This window comes from Alnus glutinosa, chromosome 10, assembly GCF_958979055.1.
Source record: "Alnus glutinosa chromosome 10, dhAlnGlut1.1, whole genome shotgun sequence".
NCBI lineage: Eukaryota > Viridiplantae > Streptophyta > Magnoliopsida > Fagales > Betulaceae > Alnus > Alnus glutinosa.
This window is the reverse complement of record NC_084895.1, coordinates 7,361,721-7,389,632: the sequence shown is the minus strand read 5'-3', so window position 1 is coordinate 7,389,632 and position 27,912 is coordinate 7,361,721. Positions and strand designations below refer to the sequence as shown.

The 27,912-nt window shown below is 38.6% G+C and overlaps 1 protein-coding gene across 1 annotated transcript; it reads left to right on the top strand.

The window, feature by feature from the left end:
* LOC133879595 (endoribonuclease Dicer homolog 3) lies at positions 1–27,822 on the top strand. Its single transcript, XM_062318215.1, has 25 exons — positions 1–310; positions 468–648; positions 824–937; positions 1,402–1,536; positions 1,649–1,718; positions 2,210–2,274; positions 2,351–2,482; positions 2,605–2,757; positions 3,144–3,273; positions 4,060–4,165; positions 4,244–4,436; positions 4,527–4,687; positions 4,801–5,019; positions 5,181–5,446; positions 6,055–6,326; positions 6,429–6,955; positions 7,046–7,140; positions 20,784–21,010; positions 21,104–21,313; positions 22,601–23,077; positions 23,393–23,662; positions 25,064–25,390; positions 25,923–26,166; positions 26,920–27,031; positions 27,213–27,822. Exons 1-25 carry the CDS (start codon positions 147–149, stop codon positions 27,418–27,420), a joined length of 5,058 nt encoding a protein of 1,685 aa, XP_062174199.1. The 5' UTR covers positions 1–146; the 3' UTR covers positions 27,421–27,822.
* Positions 27,823–27,912: the final 90 nt, after the last annotated feature.

Here is a 27,912-nt window from a genome sequence, read left to right as displayed (position 1 = left end):
AAAAGTAAAGAAAATTGGTTCACACTCTTTGTGTGTTTGTTTCTTCTGAGCAGAGCTTTTGTGTGATTGACTTGCTCATTCCATGTGCTTCTGCTCTCGGACTGAGGGAATCTCTGGGTTGTGATAGTTTGTACAGTATAATCATCATGCATTCCGCCGAGCAGCAGACTCAGACCCATAATCCTCTCAAGCGGAGGAGTTACAGTGACCTGAATGACTCCAGCCCTGACATGGGTGTCAACCCTCCCGATGATCCTTCTCTTCAAGAGTCACCCTCTTACCCCAATCCCAAGGACTACAAACCCAGAAGGTCTCTATATTTTTTTTCTTCTTTTTTGTTTTTCTTTTGAAGGATTTGTGTACTTGCCTAAAAAAGAAGAAAGATTTTTGTGTTTTTGAGATTTTAATAATGTGAATTTATGAATGTATGTCTGCTTGCATGTGCGTGTGTGTGTTTGTTTTGGTAGGTACCAATTGAAGGTGTTTGAAGTTGCAAAGAGGAGGAACACAATAGCAGTGTTGGATACAGGTGCTGGCAAAACGATGATAGCCGTTTTGCTTATCAAAGACATAGCTGAAGCTATTAAGTCAGGTGACCGTAAAAAGTTGGTTATTTTCTTGGCTCCCACGGTTCATCTTGTTAATCAGGCATGTTCTTTTAATTTACTTCCCTTTTATTGTTTTCTTTCCAGTACTTTTCATATTTTTCGTTTGGGTTAAAAGAAAAGAAAGATCTTTTTGCTAATGTCTCCTTGGGAACCCACGTGCAATCTGGCTGATCGATTCATTCACATATTGAAAAAAATGGGTTTTGTGTCTGCAGCAATTTGAGTTTATCAAAATATGTACAAGTTTGGAAGTGGGAGAGTATTATGGAGCCAAGGGGGTTGATGAATGGAGTTTAAAGTGCTGGGAGAAGGAAATTAATGAGCATGATGTAAGTTTGCTTCTGAACAGCTCAGTGCATAGTAGTGATTATCTGTATGCTGAAATATTACTTTTATGTTTTCTATTCGGGAAGTTCTGATGGCTACTTCTTAATGGCAGGTTATCGTTGAAATCTCAATTTGAGCTTCCACCATTTTAATTATTTTCTTAATTTTATTTCTTTATGCTTTATATTTGCTGGCGTTTAACATAAACAGTTGATCAATGTTTCCGATATTGTTTGGTTAGTATTTACTCATGAGAAATCAATTAATTGAATGTTTTTGAAAACTTTGGTTTTTGTTTGCCACAATTAATTTCGCTTGTCTAAGTTGTGAAAAAAAAAAGATTATTCTTTCTTAAGCCATGCTACACATGTTAATAATTTGTCTTAAAGTGTTATATTTAAATTTCTATTTTCAATTTAGCATTGATAGTGTGCTGCTAATGCATATCCTCTGTTTTATCTTACAGGTACTAGTTATGACACCCCAGATTTTTTTGGATGCACTAAGAAAGGCATTCTTGAGCCTAGAAACAGTATGCTTGATGATTATTGATGAATGTCATCGTGCTACTGGTAATCATCCTTATACAAAAATAATGAAGGTGAATATCTTTTATTTTCTAATTTCGTTGTTGCACACCATCTTAAGCTGACTTTTCATTCTTATTATGTGTGATTAAGAAACATGTCAATGATTGTTTTGTTTTGGTGAAGGAATTCTATCACAAATCTAATGACAAGCCAAAGATTTTTGGAATGACGGCATCCCCTGTAGTTCGAAAAGGTAAAATATTGTAGTGATGTTGTGTTCTTCTTTGTCATTGGTGAAGATGGTTAGGTGCAGTACTTTGTACAGTATTTGATTTGCTTAATAGTGTACATGTCTGAGATGTACTATATTTGTATATTGCTGTCGGTACTTTATATGTTTAGTTTCACTAAATTTTTCACACTAGAGATTAAGGTGAAGTCTCCTTAGAAGCTGGAAAGCTAATTAGCTTAATAATTTCTAAGTTTCTCTGCATAGGTTTTATGCTTTCTCTGTATAGATCATTTGATAGCTGTTGAATGATTAGAGTATCTTATTCTCTTGCCCATCTGCTGAAGTTTAGTAATTTTGCTTTCACTTATTTTTATGCTTTGTGTTTAAGAAATACTATGCAGAACTTTCGGGGCTCATTGCCAAATATTCATTATCTAGTATCTGGTTATGAGATCTTTTGTAAAATAAAAAATTATTGGATATGCGGAATTAATAGAAATTTTGCGTATCAGGTGTCTCATCCACCACGGACTGTGAGGGTCAAATAACAGAGCTTGAAAGTATCTTGGATTCCCAGGTACTTAACATTTTTTATAGTAATTATTCTGAACTCGTCATGGGTTGAACTTGAGTATAGATGCTTTCTGCACTAGGTGTACACTGTTGAAGACAGGACGGAGATGGAAGTATATGTGCCCTCAGCAAAAGAAACGTGTAGATTTTATGACCAAGCGCAGTTCCCTGGTTTTGGTTTAAAAGAAAAAATAGAAGCCTTGCGGTCCAAGGTATTTGTGCATCTATATGTATGCATGTTCACCCATGGAAACACATCCTATCCATTCTTAGCTTTTTACTTTTATGCGGTAAACTTTTCAGGATACTAATAAAGTATTATCTGCATTGACAGTTTGATGCTTCCTTGTCAGAGTTGCAAGGGTTGTTGCAAAGTACTTACAAAGACACAGATGATAAATTTAAGATGCTGCGAAAGCGGTTGTCCAATGACCAAGCAAAGATTTTGTATTGTCTTGATGAGCTTGGACTCGTGTGTGCTTATGAGGTATGATAGGAGTCTAAACTTAGATTAATGAGAAAGGAGAATTGTGGTTTAAAGAGAGAAGAAATATACATGATCTTCTGTTTCACAATTGTACTTAGTTTCCTCCAATTTTATAAAATTGAAGCAGCCCTAGTTGCAGACGTCATAGCCATAATGAATCACTATACAAAGTTACTATTGTTTGTGGTCATACCTTTTGGTTCTACCCTTTCTTTTTTTTTTTCTCCATATTGTCATACCTCTTGTTTCTTTCTATATTATGATATTTGTTCTTTCTCTATGAATTCAGGTGAAAGTCACTTAGACATCTAGATGGTTATTTTTCATGGTCACACCTTTTACCTCTTAACTTTACTTTTTTTTATATTATGTTTTTTGTTTTGTAGGCTGTGAAAGTCTGTCTAGAGAATCTCCGCAACACCAAAGAAGAGTGTGAAGTTTACAGAGCAAGTTCTTTGCAGTGTAAAGATTTTCTTGGGGAAATCTTGTGTATAATTGGAGAATCTTTCCCACACGGTATGACATTTGGGTGCTTTCTTTCTTTATGCTTTATCCATGTTAAAACAGTACCATAAGTTTTATCCATTTTTGTTGCATCGTTGTGCTGCAAACTGCTTTCGCTTTTTTTGTCATAATCTACCACAAGCTGCTTTTGTTTATTTGTTGTGTACTTATGATTCTGATATATCATGTCCACATCATTTGCTTTTCCACCAAAATTTCTGATGCTGCTACTCTTTGTCACTAATGTTTTCTTTGCACTACCATCAAAATATTGTGTACACATCATTTTCTCCATGTTCCATAACCCACAAGATGTAACAATTATTGTTCCTACTATGCAGTATGAATCAACAATTTTTTTTTTTTTTGATAAGTAATCAACAATTTTCTGACTTTGGATTGTCTTTTCTATTTGTTTGGGTAAAAGCTGGTAAATTATAAATGCCTTCGACCCTTGGAAAACACTTCTTTTTGATGTAATTTAGTTGTTAGTGATATATTCAGGTGCTGTACACCATAATTGGCATCTGTGAACACAGGTTATATCCTTACTTTTTAAAAAGAGAATCTTCTTTCCAATAATTTTTGATAAGTAAATTTAGATTTATATTTCCAATAATTTTTGAATAGATTTAGTTTGGTATCTGTGAAAATCTTTCATATGTTGCATTATATCAATATTTTGGGGTTTATTTGTTTGCTTAATGAACCTTTTATTTTTCATATCAAAACTGTCATGATATGTTTTCTGTTTTAAATATATTTCTTACTGATATGATTTCTTTTGTGTCTTTTCAGGTGATAGAAATCTTCTGGATTCAGGGTCTGATTATTCAAAGGCAGTAGATTTGGGCTATGTATCTCCTAAATTACTTGAACTTCTTCAAATTTTCCAATCATTTGGGTAACATAGCTACTTTACTGGTCAATTGTTGTTTATATGATTAAATAGTGGATTTACCATCACGTTTTGTGGTTGCAGAGGAGCAAAGCAAGTACTGTGCCTCATATTTGTTGAAAGAATTGTTACAGCTAAGGTTATTGAGAGATTCGTGAAGAAAGTTTCCTATTTATCTCATTTTACAGTTTCATATTTGACTGGGAGTAATACATCAGCAGACTCACTAGCACCAAAAATGCAAAAGGAGACCTTGGAGTCATTTCGCTCTGGGAAGGTGTCTAATATTTTACACTGTAGAATTTGACTTGTTAGAAGTTTTGTTATTCAAAAACCTGATTCTAAATGAGCAAACCCTTCTATGTAGGTCAATTTACTATTTGCTACAGATGTAGTTGAGGAGGGAATTCATGTGCCAAACTGTTCCTGTGTGATACGTTTTGACCTACCCAAGACAGTCCGTAGTTATGTCCAATCTCGGGGACGAGCTCGACAGAATAACTCTCAATTTGTTGTAATGCTGGAGAGGTGAAATCGCCTCTCCTTTACATAGTTTCTCGAAACTCTTTTTTTTTTTTTTTTTTTTGTTATTGTATGTTTTGTAAAATATATTGTTGTTCTAACTATATGTATATCTAAAGGGGAAATGCAAAACAAAGGAATCAACTGTTTGACATACTCAGGAGTGAGCGTTCAATGACAGACACAGCCATAAATAGAGATCCTGATGTATCCATTCAGAAAGCATGTAGTATTGAGGACATAAATACATATTACGTGGATGGGACTGGGGCGTCTGTTACTGCAGATTCTAGTGTTAATCTCGTTCATCGATATTGTGCAAAACTCCCTGGTGACAAGTATGTATATGTTTTCCTCGTAAATTTTTGATGTACATAATATAATTTCCTTTTGTATTTGGCAATGATGTAATTTATGATTCTTTTTGTTTTCCTGAAGCACTGAGTCATTAAATAAATTTATTTTGTAATCAGTCGTAATTGGTTTCTGTATTACTTAGGTACTTTGCACCGAAGCCAACTTTTCACTTCTCATGTATTGATGGGTCTTATAAGTGTAAAATGACATTACCTCCTAATGCGGCTTTTCAATCCATAGATGGTCCCTTGAGTAGGAATTCTCATTTAGCAAAGCAGCTTGTGTGCTTGGAAGCATGTAAGAAGTTGCATCAAATGGGTGCTTTGGATGCTCATCTTCTCCCATCCATCGAAGAGCCTTCTGAGAAAGATCTCATTGTAAAAAGCAAAGAATCAGGTTCAGGTGCTGGTATGTATATGAATAAACTACTGGCAAATTTATTTTTGATTGTTAGGTATGGCGTTCACAGAAAGATTCTGTTATTTCAATATTTTAAGGGTTCATTGGGGTACGTTATATTATTGAAATACATGCATTTGTATTTGAATCTGATTTAATCTAGAATGCAAAGGAAAAAGTAAAGCAAAAAATCCTTGGTAAAATACTCTTATTTACAAGACTATTGTTCACTTCTCAAATAATTGTAATAAGAAGACCGTTTGGTCATTTTTTTTAATAAGATTTTTTATTTTTGGTCCTATTTGCCCTTGTATGTAAAAAATGAATGATTCAGCAATGTTTTGCATGAAAGTATACTTTTGGTTTTGTAGCATTTAATGGGTTGAAAATATACATTTGATTGATGTTTTGGGTTCAAGTTAATGTTCTAGATGATTTAATGTTTTATATTTGAGTTACTTTTGAATTCAACTGCTGAAAAGTATAGTGGGTGTCTGTGCTTTTATGTTGTTGAACTTTGTTTTTCGATCACACCTGATATGTGCTAAGGTTTTTTTTTTTTTTTTAATTTTTTAATTTTTTTTTTTTTTTTAATCTTTTTCTTTTGGTCTTCGAAGGAACAACAAAGAGGAAGGAGTTACATGGGACAACTTGTATTCGTGCACTATCTGGAAATTGGGGTGAAAAAGTTGATGGAGCCACTTTTCAGGCCTATAAATTTGACTTTTGCTGTAATATTCCTGGTGAGCTGTATTCTGGATTTGTTCTTTTGATTGAGACAAAGCTTGATGATGACGTCGGAAATATTGAGTTTGAACTTTACTTGGTCTCAAAGATGGTTAAGTCTTCTGTATCTTTTTGTGGGCAAGTGCATTTGGACTCGGAACAGGTGTGCAGATGTTAGCTTTGTTAATTTATTAGTTGTCTTCTTCCTCTTCTTCTTTTGAGAAATACTTCTACTTATGCTGCCACATCCATTTTTCTTTACCAGATGATCAAAGCAACGTGCTTTCAAGAATTTTTTTTTAATGGGTTGTTCGGGAGACTGTTTGTTGGATCCAAATCTGGAGCGCACAGAGAATTTTTACTTCAGAAAGAAACAAAATCACTATGGAGCCCATCAAAAATGTATTTACTTTTACCTCTTGAAAAATTCAACACTTCAACTCCTGAACCTTGCCTAATAAACTGGACAGGAATCAACTCTTGTGCTTCTGTGGTTGAAATTCTGAAAAAAAGGTCGGTGTTGAGTGCTGGCCGTGCTGAGACAGTAAATATATCACCTTGTAGAAACAGTTCATTTGAAACAGAATGCAACAGCAATAATGTTTTCCACTTTGCTAATTGTTTGGTTGACATAAACAATCTCAAAGATATGGTAGTTTTGGCAGTTCACACCGGAAAAATCTATTCTGTTGTTATGGCTGTGAATAATACTTCTGCAGAGAGTCCTTTCGATGGAATCACTGACACTGCCCCACCGGAATATGCAACTTTTGCTGAGTACTTCAACAAAAAGTAGGTGGTTTGCTACCCTGAAAGATTTTTTGCGCTTTCCCCACTGAATTGCTGTATATAGTCTCCGTAGATAACACTAGTCCTGATCAGGTATGGAATTACACTTATCTATCCGGGACAGCCTTTGTTGCGGTTAAAGCAAAGTCATAATCCACACAACCTTCTTGTGAACTTTGATGATGAAGGTATGTTAATTTGCATGCATGAGTTTGTTACATATACTGTTCTCGTACATTTGTGCGCATGATCTGTATATTGCTCTTAAGGTCCTTTTGTTTTATCATTTGGGAAGTTTATTTGGTATTATACTTTGGTTATATTTCTCGTCTGTGAAGATTTTTTTATTATTATTTATTTATAATTTTATTTTTTTTCATTCTCAAACTTGGATAATCTGATTGAAACAATTCGGCCTAAACATGGAAGGAGCTTAGACCTTGAGTTCACATCTTTAAATTCTTTTGAAAGGAGCTTCATACATCTTTTGACTAAATACTAATGGAATCTTTACTTTGAAGGTAAGTTATTCCACAGTCTCCATCTTGGAGGTTTGGAAATTAGGAATTTGGTCACTTTTACTTCAGGCTCTTTTGGATAAGTTGTTATAGAGGTATGCCGTGGAGAGAGCGGCTTATTAGACAAATAGTGGATAAAAATATGTTATTCCACAGTGTTTCGACTAAATACTAATGGAATCTTTACTTTGAAGATTAGTTATTTCACAGTCTCCATCTTGGAGGTTTGGGAATTAGGAATTTGCTTACTTTTGATTAGGCTCTTTTGGATAAGTCGTTATTGAGATATGCCGTGGAGAGAGAGGCTTATTGGACATATAGTGGATTAAAATATGTTAGTCTAGTGGGTGGTTGGTGCTCTAATGTTGTTACCGAGTCATATGAGGTGAGTCTTGTTGAAGATGGAAACTACCGACACACTATGATTCTTCTTTATTTATAATGATTGTAATAGTCTTTATTTCTTTCCATATTAGTCTATAGGTTTCTTTTATTTAAACCTATGCAATTGTGTGAAACTATCACAAGCTATAAGAATTTTTCTCTTTTTTTTGTTCTTTATTTTCTAATTGGTATCAAAGCAGAGGTCTTGAGTTTAAACCATGTCTCCTTCATTTACCTCCCATTTCAATTAAATATTCCACGTATTGGGCCTTACCTATTAAAAGGGAGTTTGAACTCACATGTGAGGGGTAGTGTTAAAGTATTGATTAAATGATTAAATTACTTCTTCCTATTAGTTTAAGCTTTTGGGACAAATGGTAATTTAACTAGTAGAAAGTAAAGAACGAAAAAGAGAGAGAAATTCTTATTGCTTGTGATAGTTTCACACGATTGTATAGGTTTAAATAGAAGAAACCTATAGACTAACCTCCATCAAGAGTATTTTAAACCATAATGTTTCACATACTCCTTGAGCCATAGCTCTAAATTCTGCCTCTGCACTAGATCTGGCAATCACAGATTGTTTCTTGCTCCGCCATGTAACCAAATTACCTCCCACAAATGTGCAATAACCTGACGTGGACCATCGATCCATAATCGAAACAGCCCAATCTGAATCTGTATAGGTTTCTATTTTCAAATGATCATGTTGAGAAAACAATCTCTTACCCGATGAGGATTTTAAGTAGCAAAGAATGCGATAAACTGCTTCCATATGAGGCTCTCATGGAGGATGCATAAATTGACTTACCATACTAACCGCATATGCAATGTCTGGACGGGTATGAGATAAATAAATCAACTGTCCAACCAATCGCTGAAATCTGCCCTTATCCACCAAAGGGCTTTCACTACCTTCTCCCAGTTTAACATTTACCTCAATTGGATTGTTTGTGGCTTTGCATCCGAGCATTTCTGTTTCCTTAAGAAGATCAAGTATGTATATTCGTTGGGAGATAATTATACCATGCTTTGACCTTGCTACCTCAATGCCAAGAAAATACTTCCGACTCCCCAAGTCCTTTAGTTCAAACTCATTAGCAAGATAGTGTCTTAAGTTCTGTATCTCCCCATCATCATTTCCTGTTAAGACAATATCATCAACATACACAATTAAAGATGTTACCTTTCCTTGAGAGGAATGCTTAATGAAGAGTGCTTGATCAGCCTGACTCTACTTGTAACCAAATCTCTGCATAGCTCGGGAAAACCGCTCGAACCATGCTCTTGGGGATTGTTTTAGGCCATACAAAGCCTTCTTGAGTTTGCACACTTTTCCCATTGAGGATGAATCTTCCAATCCAGGGGGAATTTTCATGTATACTTAGGCCTCCATGAATAAATGCATTTTTCACATCAAATTGATGTAGATGCCAATTTAAGTTTGCAGCTATAGAGAGTACAACCCTAATTGAGTTCATCTTTGCTACTGGAGCAAATGTTTCCTTAGAAACAATCCCAAAAACGCCCACTTGCAGCCAACAACCTTCTTTTCATTAGGTAATTTAACCAGATCCCAAGTCTTGTTTTTGTGAAGAGCTTCCATCTCTTCTTACATTGTTGTTCTCCATTTTGGATCACTAAGTGCCTCCTGTAGATTTCTAGGGACAGACATAGAAGACAATTTGGATACAAAGGAACAGTATGATTAAGAAAGTTGTTGATAAGAAACAAAATCAGAAACTGGATGGTGTGTACATGACCTAACTCCTTTTCATTGTGTAATGGGCAGATTCGTATCATTGACAACAGGTATTACATAATTCATATCAGAATACAAGTAGCATTACCTGAGCCAGGATCAGATGTTTGGCATGTAGCATCAGGAATGGTCTTATTTTTCTGGCTTCTAGAGTAAACTCTCAACTTTTCCACAGGTGGCGCATATGGCTTATCAGTAGGTTCAGTAGGAGACTCATTAATAAGCTGTTGTTGCTCCAACTCCGGCATAGGAGTAGGGACTGGTAACGGAGTCAAAAAAATCATCTTCAATCTTACTCTCCCCTTGAAGAGGAGTTTGGGATGAAGAGAAGTATGATTGTGGTTCAAAGAAAGTGATATCCATAGAGACAAAGTGTTTTCTCGATGGGGGGTGATAACATTTGTACCCGTTTTGAGTAGGAGAATGGCCCACAAAGACACATTTGAGGGCTCGAGGGTCTAACTTACTCCTAGCAGGACCATGTACATGGACAAAACAAACACAACCAAAAACTTTCGGAGAAACACCTTGAGGGGTGTTTTGAAATCTAATGCCCGAGAAGACATCCTATTGATGAGATATGTAGCAGTGAGTAAGGCGTTCCCCCCAATAAGTATTGGGAACATGCATGTCAAGCATAAGAAAACGAGTTTTTTTTTTTTTTTTCTCTCTCTCTCTCTCCAGACTCTCTCGTCCCGCTCTTTTCAAAAAACCCTTAGCCTACTCTGCTTCGCTTGTGAGGGAGGGAAGATGGATCCCATCCTCCCTCCCTCCCTCCTCTTCTGGTTCCTCTCCGGTCTAGGTTCTCTTAGCTTTTCTTCTTCGCTTGGGTCTTTTAGTTTTGGGGTTTTCTTTTGTTGGGGGTAGTTCTCAGTGGTTGGGTTTTCCGGCGCGCTCGCGCCCCACTCGTGACCTCACCGGCTTGTTCCGGTCCTTGCCGATGTCGCCGTCTCTATGGTTGCCGCCGTGCCGTTGTGGGTGGCCGTTTTTGTTCATGCGCTTCTTGGGTTGTAGATCTACAGGTTTTGGGGCCTCCTCGCCGTCCACGTGCCTCTCCGGAGGACTCTCCGTCGTGGTCCAACTCTTCTCCGCCGTCAGAACTGCTGCGGGTGGTCGCCACGCGCCGTTCCGTCGCGAGTGGCCGTGGGTGTTTCTGTTTTTTGGGTGCTAGATCTGCTGCGTATGGGACCTCTCCTGCACACACGCGCCTCTCCGATGGCTTCTCCGGCAATTTTCGCTTCTTCCGGTGGTCCTTCCGGCTGGTTTTGCGCCGCTCTGGTTGCGCGTGTCTACACACGCCGGTGGCGCACCGGTGCGCGTGGCTCCACGCGCCACTTTCTTTTTTTTTTTGCCTACTGTAGCTCTGGCTTTTCTTTGTATTTTGGGATTGTTTTCTTGTATTTGGGGTATTGTTGTGTGGGTTTTGGGGGTATTGATTGGGGGTTTTCTTGGGTTTGGGGGGTTTTCTTCTTTGGGGTTTTTTTTTGTATGAGGGGAGGTTTCTTTGTATCTTGGGTTTTATTGTATCATGGGGGGTTCTTTTGAATCTTGGGTTTTATTGTATTATGGGGATTACTTTGTATCTTGGGTGTTGGATGGGGGGTTCTATTGGGTTTTATTTTATTATGGGGGTTACTTTGTATCTTGGGTGTTTGTTGGAGGGTTTCTATTGTATCTTGGGTTTCATGTGGGTTTTGGGTGTTGTGGGTATGTAGTTTCTTATGGGTTTTTCATGTGGGGAAGCTGAGTTGTTCCTGTGTATACTTCATGTGTACTTAGGGGCGCCTTACGCTTTTTTAATGAAATTTTCTTATCAAAAAAAGAAGAAAAAAAAAAGAAAAAAAAGAAAAAGAAAACGAGTTACCTCTAAAAGATGCCGATTTTTTTCCGTTTAGCAACACCATTTTGCTGCAGAGTATTGACACGTGGTTTGGTGTATACCTTGCTCTCGAAAATATGTGTCGAGATTACCAAACATATATTCACCTTCATTGTCAGAACGAACCATTTTAATCTTGGTATTAAACTGAGTCTGTACCATCTTATAAAACATCTAAACACAAAAAACACATCACTTTTGTCCTTTAACAAGTAGACCCATGTGGTTCGAAAAAAATTATCAATAAAAGAGACAAACCACCGATAACCAGATAAAGAGACCATTTGTGAAAGGCCCCACACATCAGTATGAACGAGAACAAAAGGTGCATCACTTTTATTGATACTAGGAGAAAAATATTAGGAGAGGTTGTGATGCCTTCTCTAGTTTTATTAGTGAAAAATTGAAATGACTTCTAAAAATAAAGTGTGTGCATACGTGTCGACAAAAATTAAAATACAGCGGAAAGTAAATGACACAGATATTTTTGTTGACGAAGTGAAAACTCAGTTAAGAGAAAAACCACTCCGAGGCAGCCAAACCCAGGAATTCCACTATTCAGAAGACAAAGCTAGATACAAGATAGTAACACTCACATGTACCGATACAGTGGTCGTACCTTGCTCTCTAACGTGTAACCCAACACGAACGCTTCCTAACCAGGTTCACCTACCTGAAGGGGTCTTCAATGAAATCCTTTATCTTAGAGCCGATCTCTAAGATAGACTTCGGTTGTAGCACAGCAACAACACACTTGAAAAATGGCTTCAGAGGAAATATCACGTCTCTGAGCTCTAATGGAATTCACACCGAATTTTTGCAGCTCTAAGTGCCCAGAGGCCCCTATTTATAGGTTGGGGGTCAGAATGGGCGTCAGGCAAGATAAGCCTGTGAGCCATCCGGACGGTGAACCAGGGCCGTCCGGACGGACAACTGTGCGACAGGATATTCCGAAATTTTCGCGGAGAAATCTTTCCTGTATAAGAACATCGTTCGGACAGGATGGCTCGATCGTCCGGACGGACGCACGTCCGCTGCAAGTAATTTCCATAATAGGCTTTGCGCGTCCGGACCAAGGGGCAGGAGCGTCCGGACGGTTAAACTTCAACACGCAATTTCCATATCTGATGCGTGTGCGTCCGGACCATGAGGGGGAGACGTCTGGACGGTTGAAGTCGAATTGGCAGTTTCCATATACGATGCACCAATGTCTGGACCACAGCTGCCAGACGTCCGGACGGTCAAATTTTAACTGCGATTCTTGCCTTCTGGAGATACGCGTCCGGACGGTATACCACATCGTCCGGACGGTTGATTGATCTTCCCTTTCTTGGAACTTGGAAAGAATCAGAGAACCGTTCGAGAATTGAGTAGCGTCCGGACGTGCTGTTGAAACGTCCGGACGGAAGCAAGCTGGCACAGAAGATCCTCGATACTGTGTAGGTGTCCGGACGGAAGGAGGATGTCGTCCGGACGGATGATGCTGGACTGTCTGTGTCTGGACGGTATGGCACGTCGTCCGGACGGATGGAGCAGGAACAGTAGGCATCCGGACGGGATGACACATCGTCCGGACGGCTGACAGGGAACTTGAATTTCTTCTAACTTCACTCTGAACAGGGGAATCCCTGTTTGCAGCATCCTTACATATAAATAATTTTGTCCAAACACAGAATAAGGCCAAAATACTAACAAACTCCCCATTTGGCCATTCTGGGACAAAAATTACTTGACCGGTTTGGAAATACATTCTCGGTCCAAAAATAAAAATTACTCTCTTTTTGTCACAAAGGGACAAATGGTAAAACAGAGTAATAAAAACTAACTGTCATAATAATTACTCCCCCTAACGGTCTCAGAAGGACCCGGGAAACAGAGTAATATATATCCAAAAAGTTTTAACCAAAACAGAAATTGTCTCAAAATAATAAAAATCTACAAAACATAAGAGGGAATCAAACATCCTCAGGCATGGGTAAAATCCCGTCTACATCATCCTCATCATCACTGCCACTAGGATGATGATATTTCAGGCACTCCTGAAGGTTCAGCTGGTTCTGTTCCACGCGCCTGTCGATGGAGTGCATAGCTAACTGGATGGAACACATAGACTGCTGCATGGAGGTCATAGACACCTGCAAGCTGCTCATCCCTCCCTGAAGTGCAGCAAGAGTCTCCATAATCTGAGCATAATTGACCTCTGGCTCAGATGGCGGCACAGTATGTGAGGATGAAGCCATATCTGGAAAGCTGACTGGCATACCAGCAGGTGGGGGCACCTCATCATCGGAGTCATCTCTCCGCAGTTGTGCATTAGACTTCACCAAAGTTTGCTTGCTGATGGGCTGCTGGATTTTCATCTTCGGTTCGCCATTGACATTGATACCCGACTGAAGAATAATCTGAGTAAGGAGGCAGCCAAAAGGGATACCAGCAGTGCTCTCATCACGGGCCTCTAATATAACCCCCAAAATGTGCTTGCATAGGCAGAAAGGCCAGCAGAGGTGGATGGCATAGACAAACTGGGCCCGTTTCAGGATCAGATCACTGCGCCGGGCAACAGGCCAGATATTCTGCTGAACAATCTTGGCCAACATGCGGAAGTGCCAGAGTTTATAGATGCTAGGTTCAACTAGCCTGTGGTCAATTTGGCCATCTTATCAAGGACTTCTTCTCTTATCCAAAATTTTCAAAAACAAAGAGTTAGAGAAGGAAAGATGTACCTTTAGGGGAGCCCGAAATAGTGCACTTTTTCATTGCATGAGAAAAGAAGCTATCCTACTTTTTGCATAAACAGGAAAAACACTTGGCTAGTATAGTCAAAACTCTTAATTATATTTAAGCTTATTTAATCAATGCAAACTGAATTGAGATATCAGGCAAGAAAGCATGCAATATCTTATAAGCCAAGAGAAATAAAATCCTGCAAATTTTTTCCAAAATACCCTTTTTTTTATTATTATTATAATAAAAAAAAAACAAACAAAACATGCAATATGGAAATGAAAACATCATATGCTAAGGCACGATCAAACTTGTGTACGCTCAATGATGCCATTACACAAAAACACTCGCTCGACCTGCTTTTTTTGTCTTCCCCAAAAATAATACCTGTAAAGTTCTCTTAAGAGAAACAGGGGGCACAACAAGCTAGTTCCTAGATTGCATGACAAGCACATAAAAACATAAAAGGTGCAAGCAATCAAACCTGATGCCTTAGGACTAGGAACCAAATCCTAGGCATGAACACCCGAACTTGCTAGGTGCGTCGGTTCCCCTTCCTGGGGTAACTGCCCTTCTTAGCCCAAGTCTGCCTACCAGTGGGTGGTTGCTGACAAGACTGCATCATCAACTCTATCATGTTTTGCATCCAGATAGGAGGCTCACTGGAGTATTGCTCTTGGGGCCTTCTCAAATGCTTGGGTTTGCTCTTGTAAGTGCCTCTGTAATTGGCTGGTACAAACTGCTGCTGAGGTCGCTGATGTTGAGAAGTATGAGACCAAGGGGCTTGATACTGATGCCTTGAAGCTTGTCCCCATGGTACTTGATAAGATGCCTGATGTCAGGAAGTCTGATGCTGAGCCATAGGTTTAGCGCCATAATGAGCTTGTTTGGGCGCTTCCTTTTTGGCCTTGGCCTTTTATGCTTTCAAGAGGGAGCACTGAGGCCGAACATGCCCACTGAGACCGCAGTGATGGCAAATAGGAGGTCTTCTGATGGAATGAGGCTGCTGAGTGCCTGGAACATCATCATTGACCTTTTCCTTCTGTTTATCTTCAATAACTGGAGGAAGCTTTGGGACTGTAGAAGGCACAAATACAGTCTTTGAGGAAGAAGGAACATCAGAAGAGGAAGCTACATACCCGAGACCAGTCTTGTCATGTGGGCTCTTCTGGATGGATAGCATACGAGTCAACTTTTCGTCAGTGACTCTCTAGCTGGAGCTGTGTCTCAAGTAGCTTTTCCTCGAGCTCCTGTATCTTGAGCAGCAATGAACTCTTCTCAGTATGCAGACTGTTCAGATCATTAACTTGCTGCTTTCGGCCTTCCCTCAGCTTCTCAAACTCTTTGTAAAGTGTCTTGTAGGCCTCCTTGAGCTCTACTCAATCTCACTATGCTCTGAGTAGTATGAGTCTTCTTCTTCAATATATGGGGCTACAAAGGCCAGAAATTTGTCAGACTCTGGAGCATCTTCTTCGAACTCATCACTGAGAGTCACATTGTAAGCCTTCCCTTTGCCCTTCTTGAGATTCCCACAATCCGCCCGAATATGCCCAAAGCTTGAGCATTCAAAACATCGGGGACCTCTGGGATCTCTCTTCTCCTCTTCCTCTGGTTCAGCTTCTCTGAGAGGTTTCTTCATTTTGTCAGAAAACTTCTTCTTGAACCGATCATCTTTCATTAGTCTTCTGAAATTTTTGGCTAGCATCGCCACAGCCTTTTCTTCATCCTCAGATTCTTCTTCAGAGGAGGCTTCTACCTTCTTCTTGGAAGCCTTAAGAGCAATGGTTTTTAATTTCTTAATCGGGGGCAGAGACAGCTCGTATGTTTGAAGAGATCCAACTAGCTCTTCAATCTTCATCTCTTCAAGATCCTTGCTTTCCTCAATAGTAGTTACCTTAATCCTGAAACGCTCGGGCAAGGATTTGAGAATTTTTCAGATGAGTTTTACATCCGAGATAGGTTTCCCAAGACTCACTATGGAGTTCCTTAGGTCACTTATTTTGGAGTAAAACTCTCCAAATGTCTCTTCCTCTAACATCTTAATATCTTCAAATTTTGAAATCAACATTTGAAGTTTGGCAGATTTTACAAGTTTTGTGCCTTCATATGCTGTTTCCAAAATTTGCCATGCTGCCTTGGCTAATTCGCAATTTGAAATTTTAACGAATTCAGATGGAGAAAGTGCTTGGCATAGAGCATGGAGGGCTTTATCATTTGAAAGACGAGCGTTCTTTTGAGGGACTAGTTCAGGTGTTGCATCTTCTGGTTTAGTCCAACCAGTTTCAACAATACCCCAACAGTCAATAGATTTCGAAAAGAAATGCATACGTGCCTTCCAATAGCCATAGTTCGTACCATCAAAGGTAGGAACAGAATTAAGAGTTTGAGACATATCAAAATATAGAAGTCAAATAAATAATACTCAAGAAATTAATCTTCTCAGAGTGTACCAAGCTCTGATACCAATCGAAAAATTGAAATGACTTCTAAAAATAAAGTGTGCATACGTGTCACCAAAAATTAAAACACAACGGAAAGTAAATGACACAGATATTTTTGTTGACGAAGTGGAAACTCAGTTAAGAGAAAAACCACTTCGGGGCAGCCAAACCCAGGAATTCCACTATTCAAAAGACAAAACTAGATACAAGATAGTAACACTCACATGTACTGATGCAGTGGTCGTACCTTGCTCTCTAATGTGTAACCCAACACGAACACTTCCCAACCAGGTTTACCTACCTGAAGGGATCTTCAATGGAATCCTTTATCTTAGAGCCGACCTCTAAGATAAACTTCGGTTGTAGCACAGCAACAGCACACTTGAAGAATGGCTTCAGAGGAAATATCACGTCTCTGAGCTCTAATGGAATTCACACCGAATTCTTGCAGCTCTAAGTGCCCAGAGGCCCCTATTTATAGGCTGGGGGTCAGAATGGGCGTTAGGCAAAATAAGCTAGTGAGCCGTCCAGACGGTGAACCAGGGCCGTTCGGACGGACAACTGTGCGACAGGATATTCCAAAATTTTCGCGGAGAAATCTTTCCTATATAAGAACATCGTCCGGACGGGATGGCTCGATCGTCCAGACGGACGCACGTCCGCTGCAAGTAATTTCCATAACAGGCTTTGCGCGTCCGGACCAAGGGGCAGGAGTGTCCGGACGGCTAAACTTCAACACGCAATTTCCATATCTAATGCGTGTGCGTCCGGACCATGAGGGGGAGACGTCTGGACGGTTGAAGTCGAATCGGCAGTTTCCATATACGATGCACCAACTTCCGGACCACAGCTGTCAGACGTCCGGACGGTCAAATTTTAACTGCGATTCTTGCCTTATGAAGATACGCGTCTGGACGATATACCACAACGTCCGGACGGTTGATTGATCTTCCCTTTCTTGGAACTTGGAAAGAAACAGAGAACCGTTCGAGAACTGAGTAGCGTCCGAACGTGCTGCTGAAACGTCCGGACGGAAGCAAGCTGGCACAGAAGATCCTCGATACTGTGTAGGTGTCCGGATGGATGATGCTGGACTATCTGTGTCGGGACGGTGTGGCACGTCGTCCGGACGGATGGAGCAGGAACAGTAGGCGTCCGGACGGGATGACACATCGTCCGGACGGCTGACAGGGAACTTGAATTTCTTCTAACTTCACTCTGAACAGTGGAATCTCTGTTTGCAGCATCCTTACATATAAGTGATTTTATCCAAACACAGAATAAGGCCAAAATACTAACAATTAGTATCGATGTGGGTGATGGCATTCAGAACAAGTTTTGGAATGACGTTTGGTGTGTGAATTTTTTTCTAAAGGAAACCTTTCTAGGGTTACTTTGCATTGCAGGGGACATGGATGGTGGCTGACCACATGATCATTCACAATGACGAAGTGCATTGTGATGCAATCAACTAGTAAAAGAGCAAGGAAAATAAGATAAGGACTACTTCGAGAGAGCCTTGATCTCCAAAACAACTGATAAGGTCTATGTTTGATTAATATTTAGCATGCTTATTCCTTGTGTAGGATTACATTTAAATAGATGACGGCTAGGTCATAAGATTTAATCATTAGGTCTAGCCGTTATAACACACTGCAGAAAAATACACTAAGAATGAAAAATACATTCCTTATTTAGCTAAGACACTTAGGGAAAGAAAATATGGAGAAGTATTCTATTCCTTATTCGGCTAGAGGCTTCTTATTATGCTAGAGGCGGCTAGGGTTAGGGTTGCTGCTGTAGTGCGGAGGCTAGGGTTAGGGTGTGCGACTGTAGTGCCACGTCAGCCCTAACTTGCTGTCGGTATCATCCCTCCCCCCTAACAACTTCCTTGCCCTTCCACCCTTGGCTCCAACTCTTCTTCTTTCTTTTTCACATTCTGCTCCAGCATCTTCTTACTATTTTCCTTTCTCTTCTTGAACCAAGCAAAAACAAAAGCCTTCTTCTTTACCTCTCTCGCACTACAATGAACACGAGTGACTCCTAGAGGCATGGAGGCGTGGCGTGAGTTGATGACAAAACGTTTGGAAGGTTGGGTCCGGTGCCTTCTACATTTACGGCCGAGGTGGGCTGATTTGCGGTCGGTTGACGGTGGTTTGGTGGGATGCCGGTGTGGATGGATTTTTGTTGCTTCTAACGCTCTTTTCTTCCTCTTTTTTGTGATGGTGGCAGCCGGTGAGGTAGGTGTTATGTGTGAGGCTTGGCTTGCCGGAGAGGTGCGTGCTGGAGAAAAGCTTTCAATTCTTTTCCTGATCTCCTCCATCCGTTTGCTCGCTTCTTCTTTGTACGCGAGGAATTTTGACCGTAGCTTTTCCCACCTTGCTTGTTCTTCTTCATTTTGGAAAAATCGGGAAGACATGGTGATGGTGTGGATTGGAGATTGTTGTAAAAAACAATCCTTCACTCTAATACTACTTGATACAATCAACTAGTAAAAGAGCAAGAAAAATAAGATATGGGGTACTTCGAGAGAGCCTTGATCTCCAAACAACCAATAAGGTCTATGTTTGATTAATATTTAGCATGCTTATTCTTTGAGTAGGATTACATTTAAATAGATGACGGCTAGGTCATAAGACTTGACCATTAGGTCTAGCCGTCATAACACACCGCAGGAAAATAAACTAAGAATGGAAAATACATTCTTTATTTAGCTAAGACACTTGGGGAAAGAAAATATAGAGAAGTATTCTACTCCTTATTCGGCTAGAGGCTTCTTATTATGCTAGAGGCGGCTAGGGTTAGGGTTGCTGCCCTAGTGCGGAGGCTAGGGTTAGGGTGTGCGACTGTAGTGCCACGTCAGCCCTAGCTTGCTGTCCATATCACATTGGGACATGAATTTTCTCAGGTTGGTGCGTGATTGGGAGCTGGATTCTGTATCCTCTCTTTTCAATGCTATATATTCCATTAGGCTAGGTCGAGGAGATGAAGTGTTGGATTCCTTTGAAAAGACGATCTTTTGAGGTCAACTTTTTACAAAGTCGTCCTCCCCAACGTGGACTGCTCTTTCCCTTGGAAGAGCATCTAGAGGTCTAAAGTTCTTTTGATGGTGTCTTTCTTCACTTGGACAACATCTGTAGGAAAAATTCTCTCTATGGTTAATCTCTACAAGGGACATCATAGTGATGGATTAGTGTTTTATGTGTAAAAAGAGGTGGGGAAACACCTGGTCACCTCCTTCACTCTTATACTGCAAGTAAATTGTGGAATCTGGTTTTTCAGATGTTTGGAGCAGAGTGGGTTATGCCCAGATGGGTTTTGTTGGAATGTTTTTAATACTGTTTGGAATGTAATCCCTTCTCATTTGATGTGGTGTATTTGGAGAGAAATAAATGCTCGGAGTTTCGAAGATTGCAAGAAGACGAGTTCGGAGCTACAACTTTATTTTCTTAAATCACTCTTTGAGTGGATCTCTGTTAACACCCTTCTGAATATCTCTAACTTTATAGATTTTTGTGCTCTCTTTTTTCGTTCTTGATCTTGATAGGTGTTCCTTGTATATCAACACCCTTCTGCCCTCTCAGGGTACTGTACTTGGTAAATCAACTTAGTCATGGCTTTTCAGCTCTGTTTCTTTCTCTACTATGGTGCCCAGTTTTCTCGTAGGATAAGGTGGGTGGAGGGTTGGGGGAGTGGTATGTATAGATGAAATCTCTTTCTGTGGCACATCCTTTTAATTGGAAAAGGAAGAGAAAAGAGAGTGGAGTTAGGCACTGGTACACACTTCTCTCAAGGGTAAATTTAAGGCTTTTCTCAATAGACTTGCATGTTTTAGAAAGCAGGTAGCAGTCAACTACGTTTCCTATATCTAAATTGTGATAGAAAACTTGCTTAGAAGCATGCCTGCTAAGAAAGGGGGAAAACACAAAATTTCCTAGAGCACTAGTATTTATCCTAGATGAGGTATTAGTTTTTTTCCTGGTTGGGTATGTCAGACAAGTTGGTGTGGTAGAATAACTAAATGGATTTCTGATTCACGTTCAATATAATTGTTGAATCAGATTTAGCAATGTATGGCCCTGTGTATGTATAGTTTCTAATATTTTTTCTTGCGATTGGGCAGGGGCTACTGGTAAGACATTGGAAGGTGGTGTGCTTATCAAAAAGCCACAGATGCATGTTCATATGCCACCCGAGCTTTTAATCAGAATTGATGTTTCCAGAGAAGTTTTGAGATCATTTTACTTACTACCATCTGTGATGCACCGTCTGGAATCCCTGATGTTGGCCAGCCAGCTCAGAGAAGAGATTGATTGTTGTTCTAGCAACTTTCATATTTCAAGCACATTGGTCTGTCCTATTATCTGGTTATTGTCTTTATTGGTCTATTTTCCATTGAATCATACAGTTACATTTAATCTAACCAAGGTCTTTTGTGATTAGATTCTAGAAGCTCTTACAACGCTAAGATGTTGCGAGAATTTTTCAATGGAGCGTTTGGAATTGCTTGGGGATTCAGTTCTAAAGTATGCTGTGAGCTGTCACCTCTTTCTTAAATATCCTGAGAAACATGAAGGACAACTAACTGCTCGACGCTCATGGGCTGTTTGTAATGCAACACTCCATAAATTGGGAACAGATCACAAGTTACAGGTATTTGACCATTTATCTGCTATATATGGGTTACATCTCTTTAACTGGTTTCTGTTTGGCACATCATTGTACAAATGAACTGGACTTCCTAACCTCTTTTCAATGAGAATATGTGCAGTTTTGGTTGTCATACACTTGTATCAGAGGAATGTTGAACTATACCTTTTCTTTTCCTTGTGTAATAGTGACAGCTTTGAAATGTCACCTTATGGAGAAAATCTACAGCTCATGATTTTTCATCTTAAAAAGGGTTGTGTTAGTAGATTTTTTGCCTCCGGACGGGGAGGATCAATATAGTGGTGCTGGATTTAACATTACCAATATTGGGGCCTTAGAAGTTCTTATACACATCAAATTAGAGGCTTCACATAGTCATATAAATGGTTTCCTTAGACTTTTCCCTTCTCTTTCTATTTGGATAGGTTTGGTGAATCCCATGCTTTGTTTTGTCCAATTTTTGAATTAATCACAACCAATGCTCAGATGTCGGTTCATCCGCACATACTTCTAGTTGTCATATTTATCTCATAATAGTTCATGCATTGTGGATGTTTATTGTTTATATGCATGGTTTCTTTTATTTCAAATTATTTGTTATTTTCAATGTAATTATTGAAAAAGTATTAATCTGTCATTTTTTATTTTTATTTTTATTTTTTAAGTTAGTTTACACTACTGGAAAATGAAATTCATCTTAACAGGGGAACAGAAATGTACAAGTAGACCCAGCTGTCTTCATTATTTTTTGAGGAATATGCAGCTTTACAGAATCAATAGTTAGGATTTATCTGCCATGAAGCATAAATTTGGATATCGGATTCAGCTACAATAATATGGGTACAAGGAAACAGCATCCTGGGTGAAATAGTTTCGGTATCCAATATTGACACATGAGCATGTCAAATAATTTGCAGGATTTATTTTTATTTTTTATTTATTTATTTATTTTCTATCAGATAAATACAACTCAAACTTTAAACAGTATTAAATGCTTGACCTTACCATCCACCCCTTGTTTATGGAAGGAGGAGATGCAATTTGGTCCAAAGATCACTGGCATATTATTACATACATTTTCTACTTTGGGCAAATGATATTAGTGTTGTGTGAAGCTGTTAAGATATCTGCACTTCTGTTATATCTGTCTGAGTGTACTTTGTCTATACCCTGCTTTCCAATTCCTGGATGCGTTAGGACTGTGATTTGGGTGCGGGTTCTGTTGACTTTTAACTGGCTTAAGTACCACAATGAGTTTATGTGTATGATGCTTTGCACTTTCTGTAACAGCGATATATACGTGACAGTGCATTTGATCCTCGTCGCTGGGTTGCTCCTGGACAGCATTCTCTACGGCCTGTTCCTTGTAAATGCAGGGTTGATACTCTAGAAGTGCCTTTGGATGGAAAATTCCAAACTGAAGACCCAAAAGTTGTGGTTGGAAAGTGCTGTGATAGGGGTCATAGATGGATGGTTTCAAAAACTATAGCTGATTGTGTTGAAGCCCTTATTGGAGCATACTACATTGGCGGTGGATTAGTTGCTGCACTTGATATGATGAAATGGCTTGAAATTGATGCTGAACTTGATCCCTCATTAGTTATTGAAGCAATTTCTGCTGCATCTCTACGATCCTATGTCCCAAAAGCTAATGAGATTGCAACCCTAGAGTCAAAGCTTCGGTATGAATTTTCTGCCAAGGGGCTTTTACAAGAGGCCATAACACACGCATCTGAGCAAGAAGTAGGAGTTGGCTACTGTTATCAGGTAAAAACGAAAGTTTTCAGCAGACTTGATTGTATTTAATCTTTCTCTGTTCCGATCCCCGCTCTCTTGAAATCACCTCTTCAAATGGCTGTAGAAGAAAAGTATTTGTAAATTTTAAAAGTTAGCACCTCAACTAATAATTTAAAAATTCTTTATCCTGGCATGCTAAAATATCAGAAAGCTTTTGCTGATTGTATTTAATTTTACTCCAGAAGTGGAGTGTGTATCTATCTACATATATATAAAATGAGATATTGAACATGCAGTGAACAAGAGCTTTATGTCTCTCTTTTTAATTTCATGAGTTTTTGACAGAGGCTGGAATTTCTTGGTGATTCGGTGCTGGATCTGCTTATTACATGGCACCTCTTTCGGAGCCACACAGATATTGATCAAGGCGAGTTGACTGACTTGCGCTCAGCTTCAGTTAATAATGAAAATTTTGCTCAAGTGGCTGTAAGACACAACCTTCACCAGCATCTTCAACACTGCTCGGGTTTACTACTAAGTCAGATAACAGAATATGTCAAGTGTATTTCTGAACCTCTTATGGGCAGATCACTTCAAGGCCCAAAGGGTCCTAAGGTTGGTCTTGTACTGATTCTCATTCCTTTCTTTTTAAGGTGAAGTTGGACATGCACCTTTTGTGTCAGTTAATTCTGTCTTTTTTTTTTGTAAGTCAGTGTTATATATTAGAAAAGGAAAATTTCACTTAGCTCCCTTGAACTTTCATCGTTTTTGCAATCACCCCCCTAAAGTTCAAAATTTTTCAATGTAGTCTATCAAACTTTAAAAACATTGTCATGTCACCTGTCCGTTAGGATTTACTGTTAACAGTAAATCCTAACGGAGGCCTTAGAAATTTGCAAAATACCCTTTTTTTTTTCTCTCTCTTTTTTTTTTTTTTTTAAATAATAATAATTAAGGTAATTTTGTAATTTTATAAATATTACAGGGGGTATAAAGGTCATTTCACTCATTTGCCGTCTGATTTAACTCCAAATCCTAATGGGAGAGGTGGCATTACAAACTTTTTAAAGTTTGATACACTAAATTGAGAGTTTTCGAACTTTAAGGGGTGATTGCAAAAGCGATGAAACTTCTGTAGGTTTAAGTGAAGCTTCCCAAAAAAAAAAAAAAAGGAAAGGTTCACATGCTACCTCAATGTGACACCTAATTTGCAATGTCCCCTCAAACTAAAGATTGTACAATATCCTCCCAAAGTACCAAAAATTTGCAATGTCCCATTTTTCCCACAAAAAGACAAAACGATAATAAATTTTTTTCAATAAGACAAAAATACCCCTATAAATTTGAAAAAGAAAAGAGAAAAAATTTAAAATTTAAAACTAAAAACTAAAAATTAAATTTTAGTTCGGCCACCCCCCATTTGGCAAGCCTCTTTTTTTTTTTTTTTTTTTTTTTTTTTTTAATTTTGATTTTGATTATGGATGTTTTTGTCATTTGGGGGTCATTGCAAATTTTTAGTAGTTTGGGGAGGACAGTGATGCAATCTTCAGTTTAGGTGAGAGGTATGTGTATTTTTCCAAAAAAAACATGTAGGCACATCTCAGAAAAAGCACAAGCAAGAAGCCAAAAAATGAAGAAAGCAGCCTATGCAGATAGATTAACTACAACCAAAAAACAAGAAACCATGTGTTACAACAAAAGTGTCAAAAGTCAAAAATAGAGTCTGGGAACCTCCATGATCTTTGCAGTCACCTATTCTGATAATTTTTCTGTACCTCTTTTAGATCACACAGCTTCCTCCTAGCAAAGTTGACTGAATCTAACAAAGTTGATGATTTCATATATAATAACTAGGCAGCTTTCTGCTCGGCCTTGAAGGTTCTATTATTGTTTCTAAAGAATATGCAGTTGTAGAAGTCACTTGGTTGTTAAATTGAAACACTGGTTTACCTTTTTATGGTTTAGTTTTCTATATGATTATCCTTTTTCTTTTTTTCTTTTTTTTTTTGGTTACAGGCTCTTGGAGATCTGGTGGAAAGTATTGCAGGGGCAATACTAATTGACACGAAGCTTAATCTTGATGTAGTGTGGAGAATATATGAGCCACTATTGTCTCCAATTGTGACCCCTGATAAACTCGAACTACCTCGACTGCGTAAATTGAATGAATTATGTGATTCTCTTGGGTATTTTATAAAAGAAAAATCCATAAGGAAGGGAGACATGGTGCATGTCGAGCTTAAGTTACAGCTGAAAGACGACCTTTTGGTTGGAGAGGGATATGAGCAGAGCAGGAAAGCTGCAAAAGGAGAAGCAGCATGTCATTTGTTGAAGGAACTTGAGGTTTGTTGATGCTTCTCAAAATGCATGCTGTTTTATTAGCTACCATAATATAGGTTTTACAAGTTTTTCCAAGAACTGAAGCATCATAGTTTTATGTTTTGTTTTTCTTTTATGCTGAGGTAGACTATCTTAATAAAAAATTATTGGGCGGTTCAAAATTTTTTCTTACAATAATTTATAAGTGCTGGGGTTATTTTATTAGCTACCAGTCTTTTTATAATTTTTTACAGATACAATGTCCCTCTTGTCATAGATCACCTTTTTTACTTTCTGTGTTGCAACAATTTCAAAGCTATATAAATGAATACCGCAGCAGAATCTCTCTTTTTTAAAATTTTTATTTTTATTTTTTTTATAATCTTATTTAGTATTATTTTTACTTCGATGCCTTATTTTGAAAATTGAAAAAAAATCAAAGACGTGTGAAGCCTTTCAGATTCTTCTTTTCTCCAAAGTTAGCCTAGTGCTTCAGAATCTCTTGAACCTTTTCATTTACCCAACATTTCTAATGTAATACTTGTAAACGCAACAGAATAGAGGAATTTCATGCTCACGAAAGAAGAGAAAGCTGGAGTCTGACCATGTCCGTGATTCATCTGCTGTAGACTTAGAAATTGATGTCTGCAATCAAACAACTGATGAAAATTTTTCGGAGCCAATTATCAATAGAAAGCAAGACACAAATGAAGTTCAGTTGCCTGCAGAGTCAAGTGGAGTTTCTTCCCCAGCCAATGACTGCTCCAAGAAAGCCTGCAGTCCTGACAATGGCACCCCAGGTTTGCACCATCCATGGGATATTTTTCTCATTTTGATAGTAAGAGTGATTGATCCAAACCTGCCAGAGCAGTAGTTATTATGTCAGTTTAATTCGTACGCATATGTGGCATTTCAGCTTTTGCATTGCAATTTTTGTTTGGTTAAACACATGATTTTAGTCCCTGAACTGTGTTCGATTTAATTCCATTCCTAGATTATCAATTCTTTCAATATTTGCTTATAATGAACTTGCATGCATTTTTATTTAATTACTATAAAAGATCATGAAATAAAAATGGTGCAAAATCAAATGCATTAGCTATTTACTACTCAACGTTGTCTTACAGTAACCACTCCATTGGAAAAATTGGGCTATAATGTGTGAAAAATGAGTCATTTTTAGTCAAATTTCAGTGTACTTGTATTTTGGCAAAAAAGAACAAGATGAGAGAATCTCTTCTCCCCTCCCCCCCTCTTAACCCAAAGAGAGCCACGTATTTCATGATCGAGCTTGATGTAAGATGTGATTTCAACTTAATAAACTTCAACACTGGAAATTTCCATGGTTGTCTACACAATTTTTGAACCATCCAGGCATTTCATTTTTATTCTTGTTGTGCACCTTGACCTTTTTGTTTGTAAGCATTCATACTTTGCTATGACTTTTTAAATCCTTGAAAATAAGAGCTGGATGTGTCCTGCCTTATTCCAGCATATACAAAAATAATATCAATATTATATTTATTAATTTTGTTATGGGTGCTTATTTGCAGTTATTCCTTCAATCAACATGATGAAAGGAGGACCCCGGACCTCTCTTTTTATGTTATGTAAGAAAGGGCAGTGGCCAATGCCTGCATTCAAATCAACCGAAAAGAAATCAAGGTTAGCCTAGCCAACCAGGCTGTATATTCTCTAGTTCATTTCTCGTGTTCGAACTTTACATTTATGTAATCTTCGCTTTACATTTGCATATAATCCAGGCCTGGCTGCAAGAAAATTCCCTTTCTTCATAATATTGTTAATCCTTTTCAGTTTTTGGCCTAACTAATATCTTCTCCCACAGTACACCGATTGAATTTGGCGAAGGCTCCGAAATGAAAAAGGGCTTTAACAGTTATGTATCGAGGGTAACATTGCACATACCGAAATTCGGCAGCCTTGAATGCACAGGTGATGCTAGAGCTGATAAGAAGAGCTCATTTGACTCTGCGGCGCTTGAAATGCTTTATGAGCTTGAACGACGGGGAAAAATCGTCATTGGTGGCTCCTAATCTGTATGGTGTCAAATTTTGGTTCTATAACTGGAAAAAAACAGGATGGTGGTATGTTTTTTAGGTTCTACCAGCCTATTTATGTTCTTAATTTTAGAGCAATTAGACACAGGCTAAGGCGACCTATCAAATGTAAATTCATTTTTATCACTTCCGAACTCAATATGATAGATTGATAGTCATTTACGTTACTGCTAATTATAGTCAAAATGATGGTTCTATAACTAGAATGACTTGAGTCTGACTGAAAAATGGGTATTCTTCTTGGTTCCTCTATTACAAACATCTTAAGCGGCTGTAAGCTTAGATATTGGCTCAACAGCAATCTGTGTCGGATTTTGGGTTAATTTGTGTTGTTTTTGAGAGGTAAGCATATGAAATGTCCAATGTTGAAGGCGACTACTAATGATATTGCAATTGTTATTGATATATTATTCTAATGCTATGTTTGTTTGGGCATAAAATATTTTTTGTATTTTTTGATGTTTGGTG

Excerpts from the sequence above, each read along its gene's own strand:
- LOC133879595 (XM_062318215.1), top strand. The coding sequence starts at position 147 with ATGCATTCCGCCGAGCAGCAGACTCAGACCCATAATCCTCTCAAGCGG. Across the intron at positions 21,011-21,103 it reads TTCATATTTCAAGCACATTG|ATTCTAGAAGCTCTTACAAC; the intron begins GTCTGTCCTATT and ends TTTTGTGATTAG. Across the intron at positions 26,167-26,919 it reads TCCTGACAATGGCACCCCAG|TTATTCCTTCAATCAACATG; the intron begins GTTTGCACCATC and ends GCTTATTTGCAG.